We start from the raw sequence: 21,540 nt of genomic DNA, 5'->3' as shown, positions 1-21,540 counted from the left end.
TACACATGAAAATAATGGTCAATCTTAGCCTCCCAATCTAAATACACATTAGGATCACTATCACCATTAAAACTAGGGACTTTGGCACAAGAAATGTTGAACACTTGGTGATATCTTTGGTCACGGTTATAGCTCTCTTTATGAGAATGATGGTGAGGCTTCCTTCTTCTATGTTCCTCTTCACGGCCAAAGTCATTTGAAGAACCTCTTGTTGAAGGTCTATGTGAATGATGCTCATCATGGATAGAGTGAGATGGCCTAGCTTGTTGCACATCCATCTTTTGCAATTTCTCTTCCAAACGCCTAATGGTGCGTTGAGCTTCATGCAATTTTCCAAGGACCGAAGCTTTGGAAGGAGAATGTTGTTTGTAAGATGCACCACTTGAATAGCCAGCCATTTGCAAATGAAAACAGCAAACACACAAAAACAGCAAACAAGTCAAGAAACAAAGTTAGCAAAAACAATGAGTTTGGCAATCAAATTGCCGAAGTGAATTTGGCCAGAAAAGAGGTCACTCTCAAAGAAATAATGTCCCTGCACCAATCTGATCTTGAGGTCTTGGAATCCTCAAATGAAAGATGTCAAAGCAAGGCACACCAATCTCAAAGCCAACCACAACAAAACCAATGAAGCAATAAAGACAAACAAGAAAAAATATAAGCAATGAAAGGCTAGAACAAAAGGAATACTAGATGTTTGACAAACTCAAAGATTAATGAACAAAAGACAAGCAAGAAAATTAAAGAACTCAATGAAAAAGTAGGCACACAAAAGAATACTTAAAGAAAAGCACTAGAGTAGATGAAGAAAACAAAAAATTAGCTACTGGAAATTTTTTTTTTATGCAAACTATGCTTGATGTTCACTGATTTAACTGGAACGATATAAAGCGAACTGGATTATGAAATTTTAACCACACAAACTTCAAGATCTTAGCTCAAAACTAGCACTGGAATCACTTAAAAACAGTAAGCCAATTAATTGAGATAAGTTTTTCAAAATCGCTGCCAGATTACCGTATTTTTTTCGGCAGAATTGTACATTTTTTGTATTTTATTTATCATTTTTTGTGTACTTTGAATTTTTGAGTACTTCTTTTTTCTACTCTTTTCTAACACTTTGAAGAACACAAATCCATAATTTCAGAATTTTCCAGTGACTAAATCAATTGCAATAAGGAAAAACAGTAAGCACGTTTTCAGAAAACAGAGGAATCCTAATAGGAATGAAAAACAGAATTATGAACTAGCAAAGACATAATGGAAAATGATGTATAGGAACTTGTATAGGTCTAGAATACAGGCATGAACTCAAACTAAAACAGAAAATGCACAAAGGATCAAGTATCAAACTCAGAAAATTATATGACACCAAAGCAAGAAACAACAAATTCAATAAAAGTACTACAAGAAGTGATGACAATTATGAAAAAACAAGACTAAGACAAAACTTGTATGGATTCAAAAAGGAAAATACTAAAACATATGATAGGCAACATAAAGAAAACAGCAATAAAACTCAAATAAGCCTAAAAACAGAACCGTAAATTGCAAGAAATTAAAGAGCTCTTGAAATTAAAGTGCAACACAACTCAAAATTTAAACAAGAACACACCTAAACTCATGATACCACATGATATGATTCCACTAGCACAATTTGAATGATTCTTGAACACTACAAGAACAACACCAACAATGCTGATAAACCCTATTTCAGCACACCTTGCACTCCAAGAAACCCTATCAAGGAGTGACTAACACATACACCTTTACAAAACAGAATAAAGGAAAGATTACACCTGAAAAGAAGATGCAAGAACTCAAAACCAGTAGTTCAATTTGCTGCAAAACTGCACCAGCACCTTCACCAAGATCAAAGGTTTCCTAGAACAAGCACACTTGAAAATCTCTTTGAAAAACCTTTCAAAAATCTTTCAATCCTTCTTCTCACATGGAAATTGTTTGATCTCTGTCAAAAACGTAATTGCTCAGCACTTTTTCATGTGAGAGAGACTTTTCTTTATATAGAAAACTGTTTCTAACTTCTTTTCAAAAAACAGTTGAAAAGCAGTTATGAAAACAACAGATTCATTTTTGAACTTAACAGATTTATTTTGTGAAAACCGCCAACTCAGTTAACTGAAATAACTGTCTGAGTTGTACCTTTGGTGCCCTAACTAACTTGTGAAAAACCTTTCAACTGACCAAAGAGCAAATTGATTCTTTCACAGTGAAACAGATTAAATGATAGCAAATAGGCCAGCTCAGTTTTAACTGAAATAACTAACTAATCTTTACCTGTGGTGTTTTATCAGAATTTTAGAAAATCCTTTTAACAGAGAAGAAATAAACCGATTCTTTCTCCATAAAACAGATTTATTTGTGTACTGATTTAAAACTTTTAAGAGCACTTTAAAAAACTTTTCAAAAACCATTTAACCACATCATGTGCTTGATCTAGGCTTGGTTAGGCATCTAGGATAGATCATGTAGCAAAAGGCAACATTACACAAATACAAGCCTACATACAAGATCATCTAAACCTATTACAAACATCACAACAAAACTAGCTATTTTTCTACATCAAACACATACTAACACTAGGTAGAGAAGAGGCTTCATCCATCTTCAACAGTATTAAGTCTAATTTAGGATTTCAGAATTTTGTTACTTTTATTGATGATTATTCAAGATGTATTTGGGTATTTTTAATGAAAAACCGTTCTGAGTTGTTTTCTATATTTCAAATATTTTACAATGAAATTAAAAATCAATTTGGAATTTCCATCCGAATTTTGCGCAGTGATAATGGACGTGAGTATCTTTCTCATTCTTTTAAAAATTTTATGGCTTCTCATGGTATTCTTCATCAAACTTCATGTGCTTATACACCTCAACAAAATGGGGTAGCTGAGCGCAAGAATAGACATCTTGTTGAAACAACTCGTACTATTTTAATCCATGGTGATGTTCCTCAGCGTTTTTGGGGTGATGTTGTTCTTAGTGCATGTTATCTCATTCATCGCATGTCATCTTCAGTTTTAGATAACAAAATTCCTCATTCTATTTTATTTCCACATGACCCTCTCCACTCTTTACCTCCCAAAGTTTTTGGGTCCACATGTTTTGTTCATAATTTTAGTCCTGGTCTTGATAAATTATCTCCTAAGTCACACAAATGTGTCTTTTTAGGGTTCACTAGATCACAAAAAGGATATAAATGTTTCTCACCGTCCTTAAACCGTTATTTTATTTCAGCAAATGTCACCTTCAATGAATCTTCCCTTTACTTTAAGTCTTGTCCTTCTTCTTCAATTTCTTCATCTAATCAAGTTAATATTCCTCTTGTTGTGCCTAGTGCACCTAACGATTCACCACCGCCACCAACTCTTCAGGTGTATAGTCGTCGTCAAACGTCTTATCGTCCATCAGCAGACTTTATTCCAGTGCCAACACCTCATCCCCCTTCGGCTCCTACAATCGAACCTCCGACTGTTGAACCTGATCTTCCTATTGCTATCCATAAAGGTATACATTCTACTCGTAATCCCTCTCCACATTATACTGCTTTGAGTTACCATAGACTATCTCAACCCTTTTATACCTGCCTTTCGTCTATTTCTTCTGTATCCATTCCAAAATTTGTAGGTGATGCCTTAGCTTATCCTGGTTGGCGTCAGGCCATGCTTGATTTAATGGATGTGCTTCAGAATAATGGAACTTGGGAACTTGTTCCTTTACCATCTAGGAAATCTGTTTTGGTTGCAGGTGGATTTTTGCTATCAAAGTTGGTCTTGATGGTACTATTGATCGTCTCAAAGCTCGTCTTATGATTAAGGGTTATACCCAAATTTTTGGTTTAGACTATGGTGATACTTTTTCTCCAGTAGCAAAGATGGCCTATGTTCGCTTATTCATAGCTATGGCTGCTCTTCAACAATGGCCTCTTTATCAACTGGATGTCAAAAATGATTTTCTTAATGGGATTTGTAGGAAGAAATTTATATGGAGCAACCTCTCAGTTTTGTTGCTCAGGGGGAGTCTTCTGGATTGGTATGTCGTCTTCGCAAATCCTTATATGGCCTCAAGCAATATCCTAGGGCTTGGTTTGGAAAATTTAGCAATGTTGTTCAACAATTTGGTATGACTCGCAGTGAAGGAGATCATTCAGTTTTTTATCGTCACTCGAATGTTGGGTGTATCTATCTTGTAGTATATGTTGATGGCATTGTTCTTACAGGCAGTGATCACCATGGCATCTCACAAGTAAAACAACACCTTTGTCAACACTTTCAGACCAAAGATCTTGGCAAACTCAGATATTTCTTGGGGATTGAGGTAGCACAATCCAATACTGGTATTGTTATCTCTCAAAGAAAATATGCATTAAATATTTTGGAGGAAATCGGGTTGATGAATTCGAAATCTATTGATACTCCCATGGATCCCAATGTCAAGCTTCTACCCAATCAGGGGGAGCCTCTTTCAGATCCTGAGAAGTACAGGAGATTAGTTGGAAAATTGAACTATCTCACTATTACTCGTCCTGATATTTCCTTTGCAGTCAGTGTGGTGAGTCAATTTCTTAATTCTCCATGTGAAGATCATTGGAACGCAGTCATTCGTATAGTGAAGTACATTAAAGGCTCTCCTGGAAAAGGTTTGTTATATGGTCATAATAACCATACTAAAGTCGTTTGTTATTCAAATGTTGATTAGGCAGGATCTCCATCTGATAGAAAATCAACTTCTGGTTATTATGTCTCCATTGGTGATAACTTGATCTCTTGGAAGAGCAAGAAACAAAGTGTTGTGGCAAGATCTAGTGCAGAAGCAGAATATAGAGCTATGGCCTCGGCTACTTGTGAGCTTATTTGGCTTAAATAGTTACTTAAAGAATTGCAATTTGGGGAGGTTAATCAAATGACACTTATATGTGATAATCATACTGCTCTTCATATTAGCTCAAATCCAATTTTTCATGAAAGGACAAAACATATTGAGATTGATTGTCATTTCATTCGTGAAAAGATTATATTGGGAGATATCAAGATTGAGTTTGTTAATTCAAATAATCAATTAGCAGATATTTTTACTAAACCCTTACGAGGGCCTAGGATTGATTACATTTGTAATAAGCTGGGTACATATGATCTATATGCACCAGCTTGAGGGGGAGTGTTAGATATTATTAGATAAAATTAGATATTATTAGATAAAATTAGATATTATTAGATAAAATTAGATATTATTAGATAAAATTAGATATTATTTGATATTATGAGATGTTATAGATATTGTTAGATATCTCATATTTATGTAATGGGTTTAGCCCTTATGTTTCTTTTCCTATATAAACATAACGCTATGTGTTCAATACACACAAAGGATTTATCCTATTCTTTCTTTTCCTTTAATATGGTATCATGTTGGAGACCCCACATCGACTAGAGATTAGAGCCTTTCATAGTATATAAGTGGGTGCAAACCTCACCTTATTGAGCCGGTTTTATGGGGTTGAGTTAGGCTTAAAGTCCACTTCGTAATATGGTATCAGAGCCATTTTGAGTCTATCCTAGCGAGTGTTTGTGTTGGGCCTATCGTGCCACCCGCTATCGGGCCTATCGTACCACCCATAATATATAGTCCCACGCACGAGTTGGCAGTCTCGGCGTGAGGGGGTGTGTTGGAGATCCCACATCAACTAGAGATTAGAGTCTTTCATAGTATATAAGTGGGTGCAAACCTGACCTTATTGAGCCGGTTTTATGGGATTGAGTTAGCCTTAAAGTCCACTTCGTAATAGAAAGTACTGCTGAAGTAACGTTTCTCAAACTTCGCATTCCTCTGTGATCTGCCTGACCACTAGCCGTGAATCGCTTTTGCAAGTTAACCTAGTTACTTCTAACTCAATAGCCAGGTAAAGACCGGCTATGATAGCCTGATTATTCGAAGCTTTGAACTCAAATTTTAAAGCTTGTTCCACAATGATTTCACCCAGTCCTTCTAATACCACCCCAGCTCCGCATGACCGGCTGTTTGAAGAACCGTCAATGTATAGCATCCACCGAGAGTGTTCTTCTTCAACCGGTTGTGGAGCAAGTTCGGATGCAAAGTCGGCAAGGACTTGTGATTTGAGTGCACCCCTGGGTTGGTACTAAATATGGAATTCTGATAATTCGATGGCACATCTTATCATTCGTCCTATCAAGTCTGGTTTCATTAGAATCTTCATAATAGGATAGTTAGTCTTAACTATGACCTGGTGATTCTGAAAATACATCTGCATACGTTGTGCGGTTATAATTAAGGCCAACACGACTTTTTCAATTGTTTGATATCTCACTTCCGCGTCGTGGAGTACTCGTGATGTGATTCCACTAACATGATAGAGATATAATATGAACATGTTATGGATTCGACAAGAGTTGGAATATGATTAGGCACTTTCTAAGAATTGGATCAATGTTCTTAACATTCAAGAACTCACGAAAACTCAAGTAACCAAGCCAAACTCATATAGAAACCTATAATATGGCATATGAACCGATTAAAACAAGATAGAATACAAATGAACCGATTAAAACACAAGGAAACTCAACCAAAACCACAAGAACAGCAAGCTAGAAGAAACTACCGAACAAAAACACAAAATAAGCAAGTTCTACCGATTGAAAAGACTGAAAACAACATAGACAACAACTTATGTGGTTGTACCTCTTGGAGATGTGCACGCCACTTGAAGGATGAAAAGGCTTCAAGATGAGTGTAGTTGCCGCCACTTGAGAGTCCAAGAATGCACTCAAGATAAGACTAGAAGAGAAGAAGACACAAGTCTCTCTCAATTCACTCACCAATTTGGGAGAGGTTCTTTACTCAAAAATCAATTCTATTATTTCAAAGACTCAAGCCCTCCTTTTATAGGGGAAAGGACCGGTCACCAAATACAAAGAAACTTACAAGAGAAGCTTTCCAAAGTAGCCTATAACTCTTCCACTTCTAGCGCCTAAAATGGAAAGTGAAGAGGCACCTTTTAGACTTTTCCTAAAGCTAACGCCTATAGATGCTATACACAAGAGGTGTCTTAGGTTTCCCTCTTTAGCACCTTCCTAAACACTACTCTAGGTATTTTAAATTTTATACAAAAGAAACTACAAAAAGAGAAAACATTTGAAGTCTACTTCCTAACTCTTTAGCTTTGCTCCTTGTAATCTTTTGAGGTAAAAAGGATGATGAGCTAATATGTCTTGGAGCATCTTTAACTTCAATCTCATTCTCTTCTTCTTCTTAATCTCCATCATACTCCCCGAGTTGGAGAGAATTCGACCACGAATTTTGAAGACCTACAGAAAAAGGAGTTAGATCACTTATATTAAAAGTATGACTACCAAGAAACGTATCAGGCATATCTAACTGATAAGCATTATCATTAATCCTCTTTAGGACTTGAAAAGGTCCATCACCACGAGGCATATAAGTTTGGACTCCTTTGATTAGGAAAACGATCCTTTCTCAAGTGAAGCCAAACCCAATCACCAACATCAAACAATAATGCTTTCCTCCTTTTGTTGGCATGTTCAGCATACTTGCCAACTTTCTTCTCAATTCGTAACTTGATGTCATTATGCAAATCTTTTATAAAAGAAGCCTTTTCACAACCATCCTTGCATAACACATCATCAAGTATAGGAATAGGAAGAAGATGAAGAGGTGTTAGGGGGTTGAACCCATATACAACCTCAAAAGGAGAATGGGATGTGGTAGAATTTATTGCTCTATTATAGGCAAACTCAACATGTGGTAGTAAATTCTCCCAAACCCTTGGATTCCAGGAAATAAAGCATCGCAACATTTGGCCCAAAGTTCGATTGACCACTTCAGTTTGACCATCAGTTTGGGGGTGACAAGTAGTAGAAAATAAAAGTTTAGTGCCAAGTTTCCCCCACAAGGTCTTCCAAAAGTGACTCAAGAACTTGGAATCCCTATCGGATACTATACTTCTAGGAAGTCCATGTAAACGAACAACTTCCTTAAAGAAGAGATTTGCAATATGACACGCATCATCCACTTTGTGGCAAGGAATTAAATTAGCCATTTTTTAAAAACAATCCACTACCACAAAGATGGAATCCTTACCCTTTGATGTATTGGGTAGTCCTAAGATAAAATCCATAGAAATATCAACACAAGGCCTTGTAGGGATAGGCAGAGGGGTATATAAACCATGGGGTTGCACTCTAGATTTAGCCTTACGACATGCAATACATTTATCACACAAGTTATGAACACATTTTCGCATATGAGGCCAAAAGAAATGCTCATGTAAAACATCTAAAGTTTTGGCTATCCCAAAATGTCCCATTAATCCACCCTCACGTGCTTCTCTAACAAGAGATTGGCTAATAGAGCTTTGGGGCACAAAAAGTCTCTTACCTTTAAAAAGAAACCCATCTTGTATAAAAAAATCTTTGTGTCCTCCCTTAGCACACTCTTGATAGATAAGAGAAAAATCAAGGTCATCATGATAAAGTTCCTTGATGTGATCAAACCCAAGATATTGGGTACCTAAAAGATTGAGCAAGGTATAGTGTCTAGAAAGTGCATCGGCCACAATATTAATTTTTCCTTGCTTGTGTTTGATCACATAAGGAAATTGCTCAAGGAATTCCACCCACTTAGCATGCCTCTTATTGAGCTTGTTTTGGCTTTTCAAATACTTAAGAGATTCATGATCGCTATGAATCACAAATTCTTTAGGAAAAAGATAATGTTGCCAAGTATACAAAGCTCTAACAAGTGCATATAACTCTTTATCATAAGTGGAATAATTCAGATGACTACCTTTCAATTTCTCACTAAAATAAGCTATGGGGTGGCCCTCTTGAAGGAGAACAACCCCAATGCCTATATTCAAAGCATCACATTCTATCTCAAATGTTTTAGTAAAATTAGGAAGGGCTAAGATGGGAGCATTAGTTAATCTTTCTTTCAAAATATCAAAAGCCTTTTGTTGCTCTTCTCCCCACTTAAAAACCACATCCTTTTTTACTATGTCATTGAAAGGTGCGGGAATTGTACCAAAGTCTTTCACAAACCTTCTATAAAAAGAAGCAAGGCCATGAAAGCTTCGTACATCATTCACATTGGTGGGTGTTGGCCAATTTTGAATTGCTACAACCTTTGATTGATCTACATGCACCCCTTTAACACTTACAACAAACCCTAGGAATTCTATATGATCAAGTGCAAACATACATTTAGCAAGGTTAGCATACAAATGTTCTTTCCTAAGGGTTTCTAAAACTTGTCTAACATGCATCTTATGGTCACCCAAAGACAAGCTATAAATGAGGATATCATCAAAATAAACAACCACAAACTTGCCAATGAATGGTCTTAAAACATGATGCATGAGATGCATGAATGTACTTGGTGCATTAGTTAAACCAAAAGGCATAACTAACCACTCATACAAGCCAAAGTTGGTCTTAAAAGAGGTTTTCCATTCATTTCTCAGTTTAATACGAATTTGATTATACCCACTTTTAAGATCAATTTTGGTAAAAATTTGTGAACCATGCAATTCATCCAACAAATCATCTAGCCTAGGGATGGGATGCCTATATTTGATTGTAATGTTGTTTATGGCCCTATAATTGGAACACATCCTCCATGACACATCCTTTTTAGGGACAAGGATGATAGGCATCGCACAAGGGCTCATACTATCTTGAACCCACCCTTTGGCAATTAACTCTTCTACTTGTTGGCGAATTTCTCTAGTTTTACTTGGGTTGGTCCTATAAGCGAGACGATTTGGTAAAGAAGATCCCGGAATTAAATCAATTTGGTGTTCAATCCCTCTTAAAGGTGGAAGTCCTTTAGGAGGATCTTGAAACACATCATGAAATTCCTCTACCAAATTATCCAAACAATGTGGACTATCCTCAAGTTTTTTGCACTCAAGAGGTCTAAGAATAGCTAAAAAAATAGGATTGTGAGAAACTATTACCTTGTTGACTGCATGGCTAGAGATAAGAAGGGTCTTCTTAGAACTTTTTGTATTTTCACTCTCCTTCTTTTTCTTCATAATAATTTGGTCCTCATGGACTTCTCTTGGAGAGAGAGATTTTAATATGACCTTGTGTCCATGGAAGTCAAAAGAAAGTTTATTGGTAAAGCCATCATGAAAAACTTTTCTATCAAATTGCCATGGCCTACCCAAAAGAACATGTGTAGCTTCCATTGGCACAACATCACACAAGACCTCATCTTTGTATTTACCAATAGAGAAATTTATGAGGACTTGTTTGTTAACAATGATCTCGCCCACCTCACTTAACCATTGTAATTTGTAGGGCTTTGTATGAGAGATAGTAGACAATCCAATCTTATATACTACTCTTGTACTAGCCACATTGGCACAACTACCCTCATCCACTATCAAAGAACAAATGTTGTTTTGAATGAGACATCTTGTATGAAAAATATTTTCTCTTTGACTTTCAGCAAAGGGTTGTAAAAGTTGACCAAGAAGACGTCTCACAACCAACAAATCTCCTTCAAGTGGACTTTTTCTCTCATGCTCACATGATGGCCTAGAAGGTGAAGAATGCCTAGGTGAATCGGAATCATGCGCACTAACTACTATGCCATTATGCACATACATATTTCTTTTAGAAGGACAATTAGAAGCAATGTGACCATAACCCAAACATTTAAAGCATTTCTTACTAGACGATTTGATTGGTGATTTAGGAGTAGAAGTAGAAGGCTTAGACTCCTTAGATTTGAAAGAAGAATCTTTAGAAGGAAGTTTTGAAAATGTTTTTTTATTTTTCCAGGAGTTGTTGTAGTAACCATCATTGGGAGAGTTTTTGAAAGCATTTTTCTTTGCAAGTTGGGATTCAACCTTCATTGCAAGGTGAACCAAAGATCCCAAAGATGAATACTCTTGAAGTTCAACAACATCTTGAATATCCCTTCTTAGACCACTCAGAAACCTAGCTATCATAGCTTCCTCACTCTCATTCATGTTTACTTTAAGTAAAAGCGCTTCTAACTCCTTAAAATAAGCATCCACACTTAGCGTTCCTTGTTGAAACCGTTGGAGCTTCAACAATAGGTCTTTCCTAAAGTGTGGTGGCACGAATCTAAGGCGCATACACTCTTTCAAATCGTTCCAAGAGACCACGGGAGGTCTCTTGTTATAGCCAATGTCCATTACAATACTATGCCACCATTTCATAGCATAATCTATGAATTCTAAAGAGGCTATTTTCACCTTTTGGTCATCATTGACCTCATAGGCTTTAAAAATTTGTTCACATTTAGCCTCCCAATCTAAATACAAATTATATCACCACTAAAGCTTGGTACTTTTACAAAAGAAAGTTGAGGCTTTGCTTCTTGGTGATGTCTTTGTTCATGATGATGGCTTTCTCCATGAGAATGATGGTGATGCCTCCTTCTTCTATAATCTTCTCCATGGTTGTGAGCATTGGAAGAATCTTTGGAAGAATGTCTAGGAGAATGATGTCTTCCATGGATGGAATGTGAGGATCTTTCATGCTTCAATTCAAGTTTTGCTAATCTCTCCTCCATTTTTAGCATAACATCATCCTTAAGTGCCAATCTATCTTCCAACTTTTGCATAGCTTCATCTTTGAGAGCAAGGGCTCGTTTTGCTTCTTTTAACTCATTAAGAACATAAGCCTTATGAGTAGAATGTGGTTTAGAAGATTCAGCACTTGAATATGTATCCATTGGACAAAGAAAACAGCAAACACAATAGCAAACAATATTAAGAAAAACAAGGTTAGCAAAGGTAACAATTATAGGGATGTACTGAAAATTAAAAGGCACACAAGACACTCCAAGAAAGAATACTTCCCTCAACCAATCTGCTCTTGAGGTCTTGTAACTCTCAAATGAAATATGTCAAAGCAAAAGCACTCTTTCTCAAAGCCAATACACCGCAAACTTAAAGAACAATAAAAGACAAGCAAGAAAAGGTGTAAACAAGAAAGACTATATCAAAAGGAATACAAGATATATGACAAACTCAAAGAATAGTGAAGAAAAGACAAGCAACAAAAATATGGTATTCAATTAAAGGATGGCACACAAAAGAAACCTAAAGAAAAGCACTAGAATAGATGAAGAAAACAAAAACAGAACTACTGGATTTTTTTTATATAAACTGTGCGTGACTTTACAGATTTATCTGGAACTGTATAAAGCAAACTGGATTATGAAATTTAAACCACAGAAAGTTCAAGATCTTATCTCAACAATGGAACTGGAATTACACAAAAACAGTTAGCCAATTAATTGTGATAAATTTTGAAAAATCACTGCCAGATTACCGTATTTTTTGTGCCAGAATTACACACTGGACGTATTTCATTTATCATTTTTTTTGTACTTGGAATTTTGATGTACTTATTTTTTCTACTTTTTTATAACACTTTCAAGAACTCAAATCCAGAATTTCAGAAATTTCCAGTAAGCCAAGAAATTGCAATAAATCGAAACAGTCAGCACGTTTTCAAGAAAACAGAGGAAACCTAACTGGAAAGAAAAACAAAATTAAGAACTTCAAAAGACATAATAGAAGTGATGTTTAAGAACTTGTATAGGTCTATTACACAAGTATGAACTCAAAACTAAAAAGAAAAAGCACCAAAGGATCAAGAAAACAAACACATTAAACTGTACTCAAAACAAAATCTAGAAACAAAAATTATCAACAAAAGGACTACATAGAATTGATAACATTTTTGGAGAAACATGACTTTGACAAAACTTATAGAGATTCAAAAATCAAAATGACACAAACACAATGTAATAAGAACAAGAAAACAGCAAGAAATACCCAAAAATAAACCTAAAACAGAAAGGTAAAGACAAGAATGTAAAGTTCTTGAATTAAAAGTGTCAAAACAACTCAAACACACATAAGAACAAACGTTAGACTCATGATACCACATGATGTGATTCCACTAACATGATAGAGATATAATATGAACATGTTATGGATTCAACAAGAGTTGGAATATGATTAGGCACTTTCTAAGAATTGGATCAATGTTCTTAACATTTAAGAACTCACGAAAACTCAAGTAATCAAGCCAAACTCATATAGAAACCCATAATATGGCATATGAACCGATTAAAACAAGATAGAATACACATGAACCGATTACAACACAAGGAAGCACAAATGAACCGATTAAAACACAAGGAAACTCAACCAAAACCACAAGAACAGCAAGCTAGAAGAAACTACCGAACAAAAACACAAAATAAGCAAGTTCTACCGATTGAAAAGACTAAAAACAACATAGACATGTTTTAGAATTTGTTTTGGAATGGAAATGGATGAAGAAGATGAAAAGAACTAGGAAACTTATGTGGTTGTAGCTCTTGGAGATGTGCACGCCACTTGAAGGATGAAAACGCTTCAAGATGAGTGTAGTTGTCGCCACTTGAGAGTCCAAGAATGCACTCAAGATAAGACTAGAAGAGAAGAAGACACAAGTCTCTCTCAATTCCCTCACCAATTTGGGAGAGGTTCTTTACTCAAAAATCAGTTCTATTATTTCAAAGACTCAAGCCCTCCTTTTATAGGGGAAAGGACCGATCACCAAATACAAAGAAGCTTTCCAAAGTAGCCTATAACTCTTCCACTTCTAGCGCCTAAAATGGAAAGTGAAGAGGCACCTTCTAGACTTTTCCTAAAGCTAACGCCTATAGATGCTATACACAAGAGGTGTCTTAGGTTTCCCTCTTTAGCACCTTCCTAAACACTACTCTATGTATTTTAAATTTTATACAAAAGAAACTACAAAAAGAGAAAACATTTGAAGTCTACTTCCTAACTCTTTAGCTTTGCTCCTTGTTATCCTTTGAGCTAAAAAGGATGATGAGCTAATATGTCTTGGAGCATCTTTAACTTCAACATCATTCTTTTCTTCTTCTTGATCTCTATCAACTCGGCTAACCAAATACACAGGCCTTTCTTCGGCTTTTATCTCCTGTATGAGGACCGAACTCACTGTTTCGCTTGAAACAGCAAGATAAACAATAATAGGTTCGCGTGCGTTCGACTTCTGGATAACCGGTGGGGATGCCAAAAATGCTTTCAACTAGATAAAGATTTGTTCACACTCAGCAGTCCTCTCAAACTTGGACGGCTTTTTTAACAACTGGATGATGGGTCTCGTTCGTTTCACAAGTTTTGGCACGAATCGAGACAAGGAGGTGAGTCGTCCAACCAACCTTTGGATTTCCTTGAGTTTGCTAGGACTCTGCATTTCTGCGATAACTTTGCATTTTTCAGGGTTTGCTTCTATGCCCCGATGGGTGAGCATAAAACCTAAGAACTTTCCTCCTTCTACACCAAACGCACACTTGTCGGGATTCAGACGCATGCGATATTTGCGTAAAGCTTGAAAAACTTCCTTCAGATCTGAGACATGTTGCTCGCATGAGTCAGATTTGACAACAATATCGTCGACATATACTTCGACGTTTCTTCCAATCATGTCATGGAAGACATAATCCATCAATCGCTGATAAGTGGCTCCGACGTTCTTGAGGCCGAACGACATGACCTCATAATAGAAGTTATCATAATTTGTCCTAAAAGTTGTTTTCTATCTATCCTGCGGGTGCATCTGGATCTGATTGTAGCCCGAATATGCATCAAGAAAACTGAGAATCTGATATCCAGTTGCTCCGTCGACCAGCCGATCAATAGTCGGTAGGGGATAAAAGTCCTTCGGACACGCTTTGTTGAGGTTCATGTAGTCTACACATATTCACCATTTACCGTTAGATTTCTTAACCAATACCTCATTAGCTAACCACGTGGCGTAGTGAGCCTTTTGGATGAAACCGGCTTGTACCAACTTATCAGTTTCTTCTATGGCCGCTTGACGCTTCTCTTCCCTTAGTTTCCTTTTTTTCTGGGCTATTGGTCTAGTCTCCTTGTATACGGACAGATGATGGGTAATGACATTGGGTTTTACCCCGGGCATGTCTGCGGCGGTCCAAGCAAAAAGGTCTGTATTCTTGATTAATGTTTTACTTATCACCTCTTGGTCATCCAGCTTTAAGGATGTCCCCATGTATGTTTTATGGTCGTTGTCGCAGAGAAATACAGGTTAAAGGTCCTCTCCGGCCTCCATCCGAGGGTCATCCAGCCTTGGATCCAGGTCTACCAAGGCAACTAAGTGTTTCCTGGAGTTTCGACCTCTAGAACGCCTTTCTTGCGACCGTCCTCTTCTACTGGGGGATCGACCGTTCGTCGTAGTATATAATCGCTTGGTCAGTTCAACTTTTACGCTAGCTACATAGCACTCCCGTGCAGTCTTTTGATCGGCATGCACCGTCACAATATTTCCATTAACAGAAGGAAACTTCATGGCCAAATGAGGGGTGGAAACAATAGCTTTCAACCTGTTGATAGAAGGACGTCCGATCAGTATGTTGTAAGAGGTGTTGGCATTGACTAGCAGGTATCGGATGTTAATTGTCTTCCTTAGAGAGTCATCACCGAAAGTAATGAATAAATCAATGTATCCCTTGGTATCTACACGTTCTCCTGAAAATCCAATTATCTGTTCATCATAAGGTTTTATCTCTGTTTCGGAAATGCGCATCTTCTTAAAGGTTTCCCAATATAGGATGTCGATCGAGCTACCCTGGTCTACTAGGACCTTCGCTATTGCAAATTTTTCTATGTCCACCATGATGACCATGGGGTCATCTTGGGTTGGATCAATTGCGGTAAAGTCGTCATCAGTAAAGGTAATTGGAGGTATGTGTGGATGTTTATGTGTTGAAGTTGAATGGATGGATTGAATAGCCCTCACATGTTTCTTCCTTGCCGAGTTGGAGCATGCACCACCTGCGAAGCCGCCTGCGATATAATTAACTTCCTGAGCTGGTACGCCGAGCGAAACTGGGCCAGCAATAGTGTTAATAACTTAACGAACCCTTTGTTTGGTTCGGCTTTTCTGCTCAGGGCTCTCACTTCGGGGACGGGTCCGTCTGACCGGACTTTCGCTTCGTTTTTGTCGGGTCGTACGTCGATAATAATCACGGCTGCGAGTGTCTCTTTGTCCAGAGCGTTCTTTATCTCTGAAGTAGTCAATCTTACGTTGAGGTGACCGTGGTGCGGCGGTAGACGTTCTAATGAATTTGCGGAGATGACCAGCTTGAACAAGTTCTTCTATTTTATCATTTAATGCTTGGCAGCCTTCGGTCGTGTGGCCGTAATTGCGATGATACTGAAAATGTTTGGTCGTATCTACATTGTGTGGTGTCTACGCTTGTTTGAGAGTCGGGATAAGTTTGACTTGTAAGGCTTCATCCAGAATTTTTCCTTTAGGTACTGTTAGAGGGGTATAGTTGTGGAAACGAGGACCTCGGTTCAAACAGTATCGATCGCGGTCGGTCCCCATTGTGGGAGGACGGACGCCCTTATTCCTTTCTTTTTCAGAAGCCTCTACCAGTGTTGTTCTGTGATAATCAACGTGTTCTTCTATCTGCATGAATTTGGTGGCTCTCGTTCTTAGTTCGTCCATGTTATATGGTGGTCGTTTTATAAGGCTTTCAGTAAACTGGCCTAACAGTATGGTCAAGACTAAGTGGTGCATTGCTATCTCTGGGTTCAAGTTCCTAATCCCCATACAAACCTTGCTGAATTTGTCCATAAAAGCTCTAAGTGATCAGTAGAACCATCGTAGAGGTTCATTGTCAAACCTCTCCACTTATCGGGAAAAGGTGCAGCAATGATGTTGTCCATGAAAGGGTGACCCCTTGGATTTTCTTCCTTGTCAGGAGTGACATATTTAAAGCTCTGGTGTGTGTGGTGTGTAAGTGAACCGTGATGTGTCCCATGAATTTGGAGAGTTGGTGGTTTTGTCCTGGATTGATGTGTTTGCGGCGTCGATATTGGTGTGTGGGAATGCTCTTCCCATTCGGACTCTTCAAGTCGTTGAAGCAACCTTTTGTTCTGCTCCTTCAACTGAGCCATCTCATCTGCCTGCCGACGTTGTTTTTCCTCTTGCCTACGCCGATCCTCTTCATGACGCAGTTGATCTGTGATTCCCTTTTGTCACAGTTCCTGCATCTGGGCTTGGAGGGCTTGGAGCATCACCATTTGCTCTTCCGTCGTGTTGTTGTTGTTAGTCTTGTTCATTGTGGATACCATCGTTGCTCGTTGAAGTCCTTGTGTTTGCAAGGCTAAAAATTACTTAGGCCCCACGGTGGGCGCCAATTGTACCTGTATGGATGACGGGGCCTAGGTAATGTTTATCCACTGGTACACAATTCGTTGTCGTGCTGATGATCTTCTAATCCTTTGAAGTCCTTCCTTTCGCTGTGTGTGTGCTCCGCCGGTCGGGGGTACCTGCGATTGCACTCCGACGCTCAAGTCAGTGCTAGTATTTTGGTTTGTTCTCTTATAAGATATGAAAAAACTTACGTTTTTCCCCTTCAGAAGTCTTATTTATAGGTTGACTTAGGCCTCCACTTGTGTGGGTTAGATAATCCGTTCACCAAGACGTGCGTAGTGGTCTTCAGATCGTGTGTGGTGGTTTCCTGATATCACGGAGGTGTATCTCGAAGTGTGTCTTTGACTTATTTAACTTCATTTACAACTACTTTATTACGCATTTGTTATATTGTGCGTCGTTTGACTCGGTCGTCCGGTGACCGACTGATACAACAGTGATTAGATCAAAGATCAATTTAGAAACTAAAAAACTTTTGGTTTCTAAATTAGTTTCTATTATTGTTAAATGGTTTCTAAATTGGTATCTAATTAACTACAAAAGTTTTTCCTACCAAATTTAGAATTTAAATAATTGGTAGTTAAAACCTTGATAGTTAATTACATACTAATTTAAAAACTATTTAACAATAATAGAAACTAATTTAGAAACCAAAAACTAATTATTCTTGGTTTCTAAAATTGGTTTCTATCTCATGTTTTTTTTAGTGATTTTTTTATTCTGTCTTTCAATTTAACAAGGTATAAGGTATAGTAAAATATGCTCCTATTTATCCTAAGCTAAGTTTGGACTTGTTTCTTGATAAATATGTGGAGGAATAAGTCATAGATAATATTTTAGATAATATCTCTATAAACATTTCTTAAAAAATAAATTGAGTTTATCTTATGAGATAAAGTCATTATTTACCAAAAACTCATTTAAATTATTCAGTAGTTGAAGTGTTTTTTTTTTATCTGCAAGTTGAAGTGTATTTTTGTTTGATAAGCAATAGTTGAAATGTATCAATTAATGAATAATGGATGTATTGTTATTATTTTTTATTCTGTCTAACAATTTAACAAGGTATAGTAAAATATGCTCCTATTGTTAATAGCTTAGGATAAGTTTGGACTTGTTTCTTGATAAGTACTAAGAAAGAAAATAAAATTAAAATAAAAGTTATTTTCTCTATAATAAAACTAATTTATGTATACATTAATATATAACTTTCTTATATAACTATTTCAAAAAAAGTTGGCTTGTTTATAAAATACCCTTTCATGTCAATAATATTGTACGTTGAGATGAATATTTGTGTGGGTAATAGATAGCTAGTTACTCATTAATTCCACCAAATTTCGTAAGAATAAACTCTCAATAACTCTCATACGATCTTGAAAAATAAATTTAAGCTTCAATCAAAAGATTATTATAATCTTGAAATTTGTTGACAGTGGATCTCGATCCAACTGAGTCACACTTGGGAAATGAAAATTCAGAATATTGCTCTCTCTTTTGTCTGACTTTGTGTTCGCTGTATTTTTTTTTTTCTTGTATGACTTTTATTCTGAAAATCTTTGGAATGGTTCAATGTACATGTCATTGAATAGATGGTCATGATTTTTGAAGATGAATATTACAAAGTGGATTTTAAGTCTAACTCAACTTCCATAAAATCAGCTCATAGGATTGAGGTTTGCATCCACTTATATACAATGAAAGACTCTAATCTCTTGTCGATATGGGATCTCCAAAAATGAATGCTCCCCATATGATTGCTAGTGATTTTACGTAACAACCTACTTGTGCTCCTATAAGATGAACACAGGCATGGGGCACTGAAACAAAAAACACAAACTAATACAATACCAGTGGTATGTTTGTGAAACAGTTTGAGCTGCATGCAACTGCAGAAAAAAATAACAGTACAAAGACAAACAAAAAATGATTGCAGACACTTCATCATTGTTACCAAGTACCTCAAAAAACAATGGTTTGAGAAACAGCACCCTCGCATCAGTTGGCGCATCAGTTGGCAACCTCATAAAGCTTCTCCCAACAGGCACAGTGTTCGTGTTCCAATTTCTCAACCCCGTTTTGACCAACAGTGGTGAATGCCACGCCACCAACAAGTCCCTCTGCGCCATTCTCCTTCTGCTCTGTGGCCTCAGTTGCGCCTTTTCTTCCTTCACTGATAGTTACACAGGTAATGACAAGCAGAGGCACTATGGCATCGTAACCCCCAAGGGACTCTGGCCTTCTCCGGCTTCCAACTCCGTTGACCTGTCAAGCTACAGACTCAAGTTTGGAGACTTGGTGCATGCTGTGTTGTCGTTGACTGTGTTTGCAGTGTTGGGGCTATTGGACAGCAACACTGTGCAGTGCTTCTACCCTGGTTTTCAGTCAACTCAGAAGCTTCTTCTTCAAGTGATTCCCACAGCTATTGGGGCAGTAGCGGGTGGGTTGTTCATGATTTTTCCCAATTATCGCCATGGAATTGGATACCCTTTAACTTCTGATTCCAACGACACAGCTCCTCCTCACAATCCGAATCACAATGCCTAATCAATATAAAACTTGGGGCTGTGAAAATATATATTGGCGCATGGTACGAAAAAGTGATGCAGTATACTTTTCTATTTCCTGTGACTCTAAACTGAAGAATAATCGCCTGCATTTTAGTGACTTGGACAGCGATAAATATAGCATATTGCTTCAAAACTTTCTTCTTGGAATGTTCTTGTGAGTTTGTACAGGGACCAGGTTGGTCTTATCAGAATTTCATGGCTAAAATTTTCTTTATGTACTATTGGGTTTGTGTGGATACTCCTGTTGTAATGGCACAAAGTGTATATATATATATATATATATATATATATATATATATATATATATATATATATTATTTTGACACCCAATTTTTTTTTATTCCTCCAAATTACAACTTTACGTAAGAGAGGTTATGAAATATAAAAAAATATTTTTATCATTTGAAAAGGTGTAATTTAAAACACGGATGTCAAATTATCAATTCTCATATATATAACACATCACTACAAAACAAATCATGAAATAGAAACAAAGATAAAAAATAATTAATTTTTATTGTTGTTAAATGGTTTTTAAATTGATATTCAATTAATATCTAAGGTTTTTCTACTAAATTTAAAATCTAAATTATTGATAGTTAAAACCTACTAATTAGATACTGATTTAAAAACTATTTTACAATAATATAAACTAATTTAAAAATCAATTTTTTTAAAATTTTTAAAATAATATCTACTTTAGTTACTATTACAACTAATTATTTTATTTCTAAATATTGGTTTTTATATAAATAATATTATTTCATAATCAAAAATTTTGATCCAATAGTTATAACATCTGTTCTGGGAAAATGAAACTTGGCCTAATGTTAACAGGATGGACTCCTGTAATAGTAAAATAGGCTGCTTCTTCCTGCACCTCCATACCTTCTTCTCTCACCTCCATAGATTTTCATATTTCCAAAAATGTCCCTCTATAATATTCCGGATTACATAATTCGGAAGTCATTTTTCAAATTTGTAATTAGCTTTCGGATTATATAATCCAAAAGTCTTTTTGCAGATGCATGATTACTTTCCAGATTACATAATTCGGAAGTCTTTTTTAACTTCCGGATTATGTAATCCAGAAGTCTTTTTTCAAATGTATTTCTGGATTACATAATCCGGAAGTTATTCTATGGGGGTGGCACAAGAAGAATAAAAATGTATTTTCATGTTGTGTATGGAGGTGCCAGAAGAAGATATGGAAGTGCAGGAAGAAACAGTCGTAAAATAAGGTTTAATAAGTTAAAGTCACGTTTACCTACTGTATAAATATATTTCTAAACTAATGATAGAAAATTTTTAAACTAATTTATTTTAGAATTAAACTCTTCAAACATTATTTTTTAGAAACTACTTAAGCTGACTGTAATTTTTAAAATTTATAAATTTACAATTAAGTATCTTCAGGAGTCAAAGACTTGGTCAATTTCGATAATAAAATGACAGTGACTAATTTTCATCTCACAGATTAAATTCATTATTTTTCTTTAATTTATTATTTTAAAATAATATTTTCTCCAGATAAAAACAAAACCTAGTTTCTGATTTAAATTAGTTTCGAATATAAGATTATCATCGAAGCGCTTGAAAACAAGAGTGGAGTTATGACTTTTAAAACCGCATTAAAAAATTCTGTACTAGTTTAATTAGATAAA

At 36.4% G+C, this 21,540-nt stretch overlaps 2 protein-coding genes across 2 annotated transcripts; one reads left to right on the top strand and one right to left on the bottom strand.

The window, feature by feature from the left end:
- Positions 1-15,170: 15,170 nt before the first annotated feature.
- Positions 15,171-15,767, bottom strand: LOC137839421 (uncharacterized). The gene has a single exon (XM_068648537.1). The coding sequence runs from the start codon at positions 15,765-15,767 to the stop codon at positions 15,171-15,173; it is 597 nt and encodes a 198-aa protein (XP_068504638.1).
- A 3,129-nt stretch (positions 15,768-18,896) lies between these two features.
- Positions 18,897-20,114, top strand: LOC137806927 (protein DMP2-like). The gene has a single exon (XM_068607321.1). It carries the CDS (start codon positions 19,233-19,235, stop codon positions 19,851-19,853), a length of 621 nt encoding a protein of 206 aa, XP_068463422.1. The 5' UTR covers positions 18,897-19,232; the 3' UTR covers positions 19,854-20,114.
- The last annotated feature ends 1,426 nt before the right edge of the window (positions 20,115-21,540 follow it).

This window comes from Phaseolus vulgaris, chromosome 3 (genome assembly GCF_000499845.2).
Source record: "Phaseolus vulgaris cultivar G19833 chromosome 3, P. vulgaris v2.0, whole genome shotgun sequence".
NCBI classification, from domain to species: Eukaryota; Viridiplantae; Streptophyta; class Magnoliopsida; order Fabales; family Fabaceae; genus Phaseolus; species Phaseolus vulgaris.
Note: the sequence above shows the minus strand (reverse complement) of the source record. Positions and strands in the feature narration are given on the sequence as shown.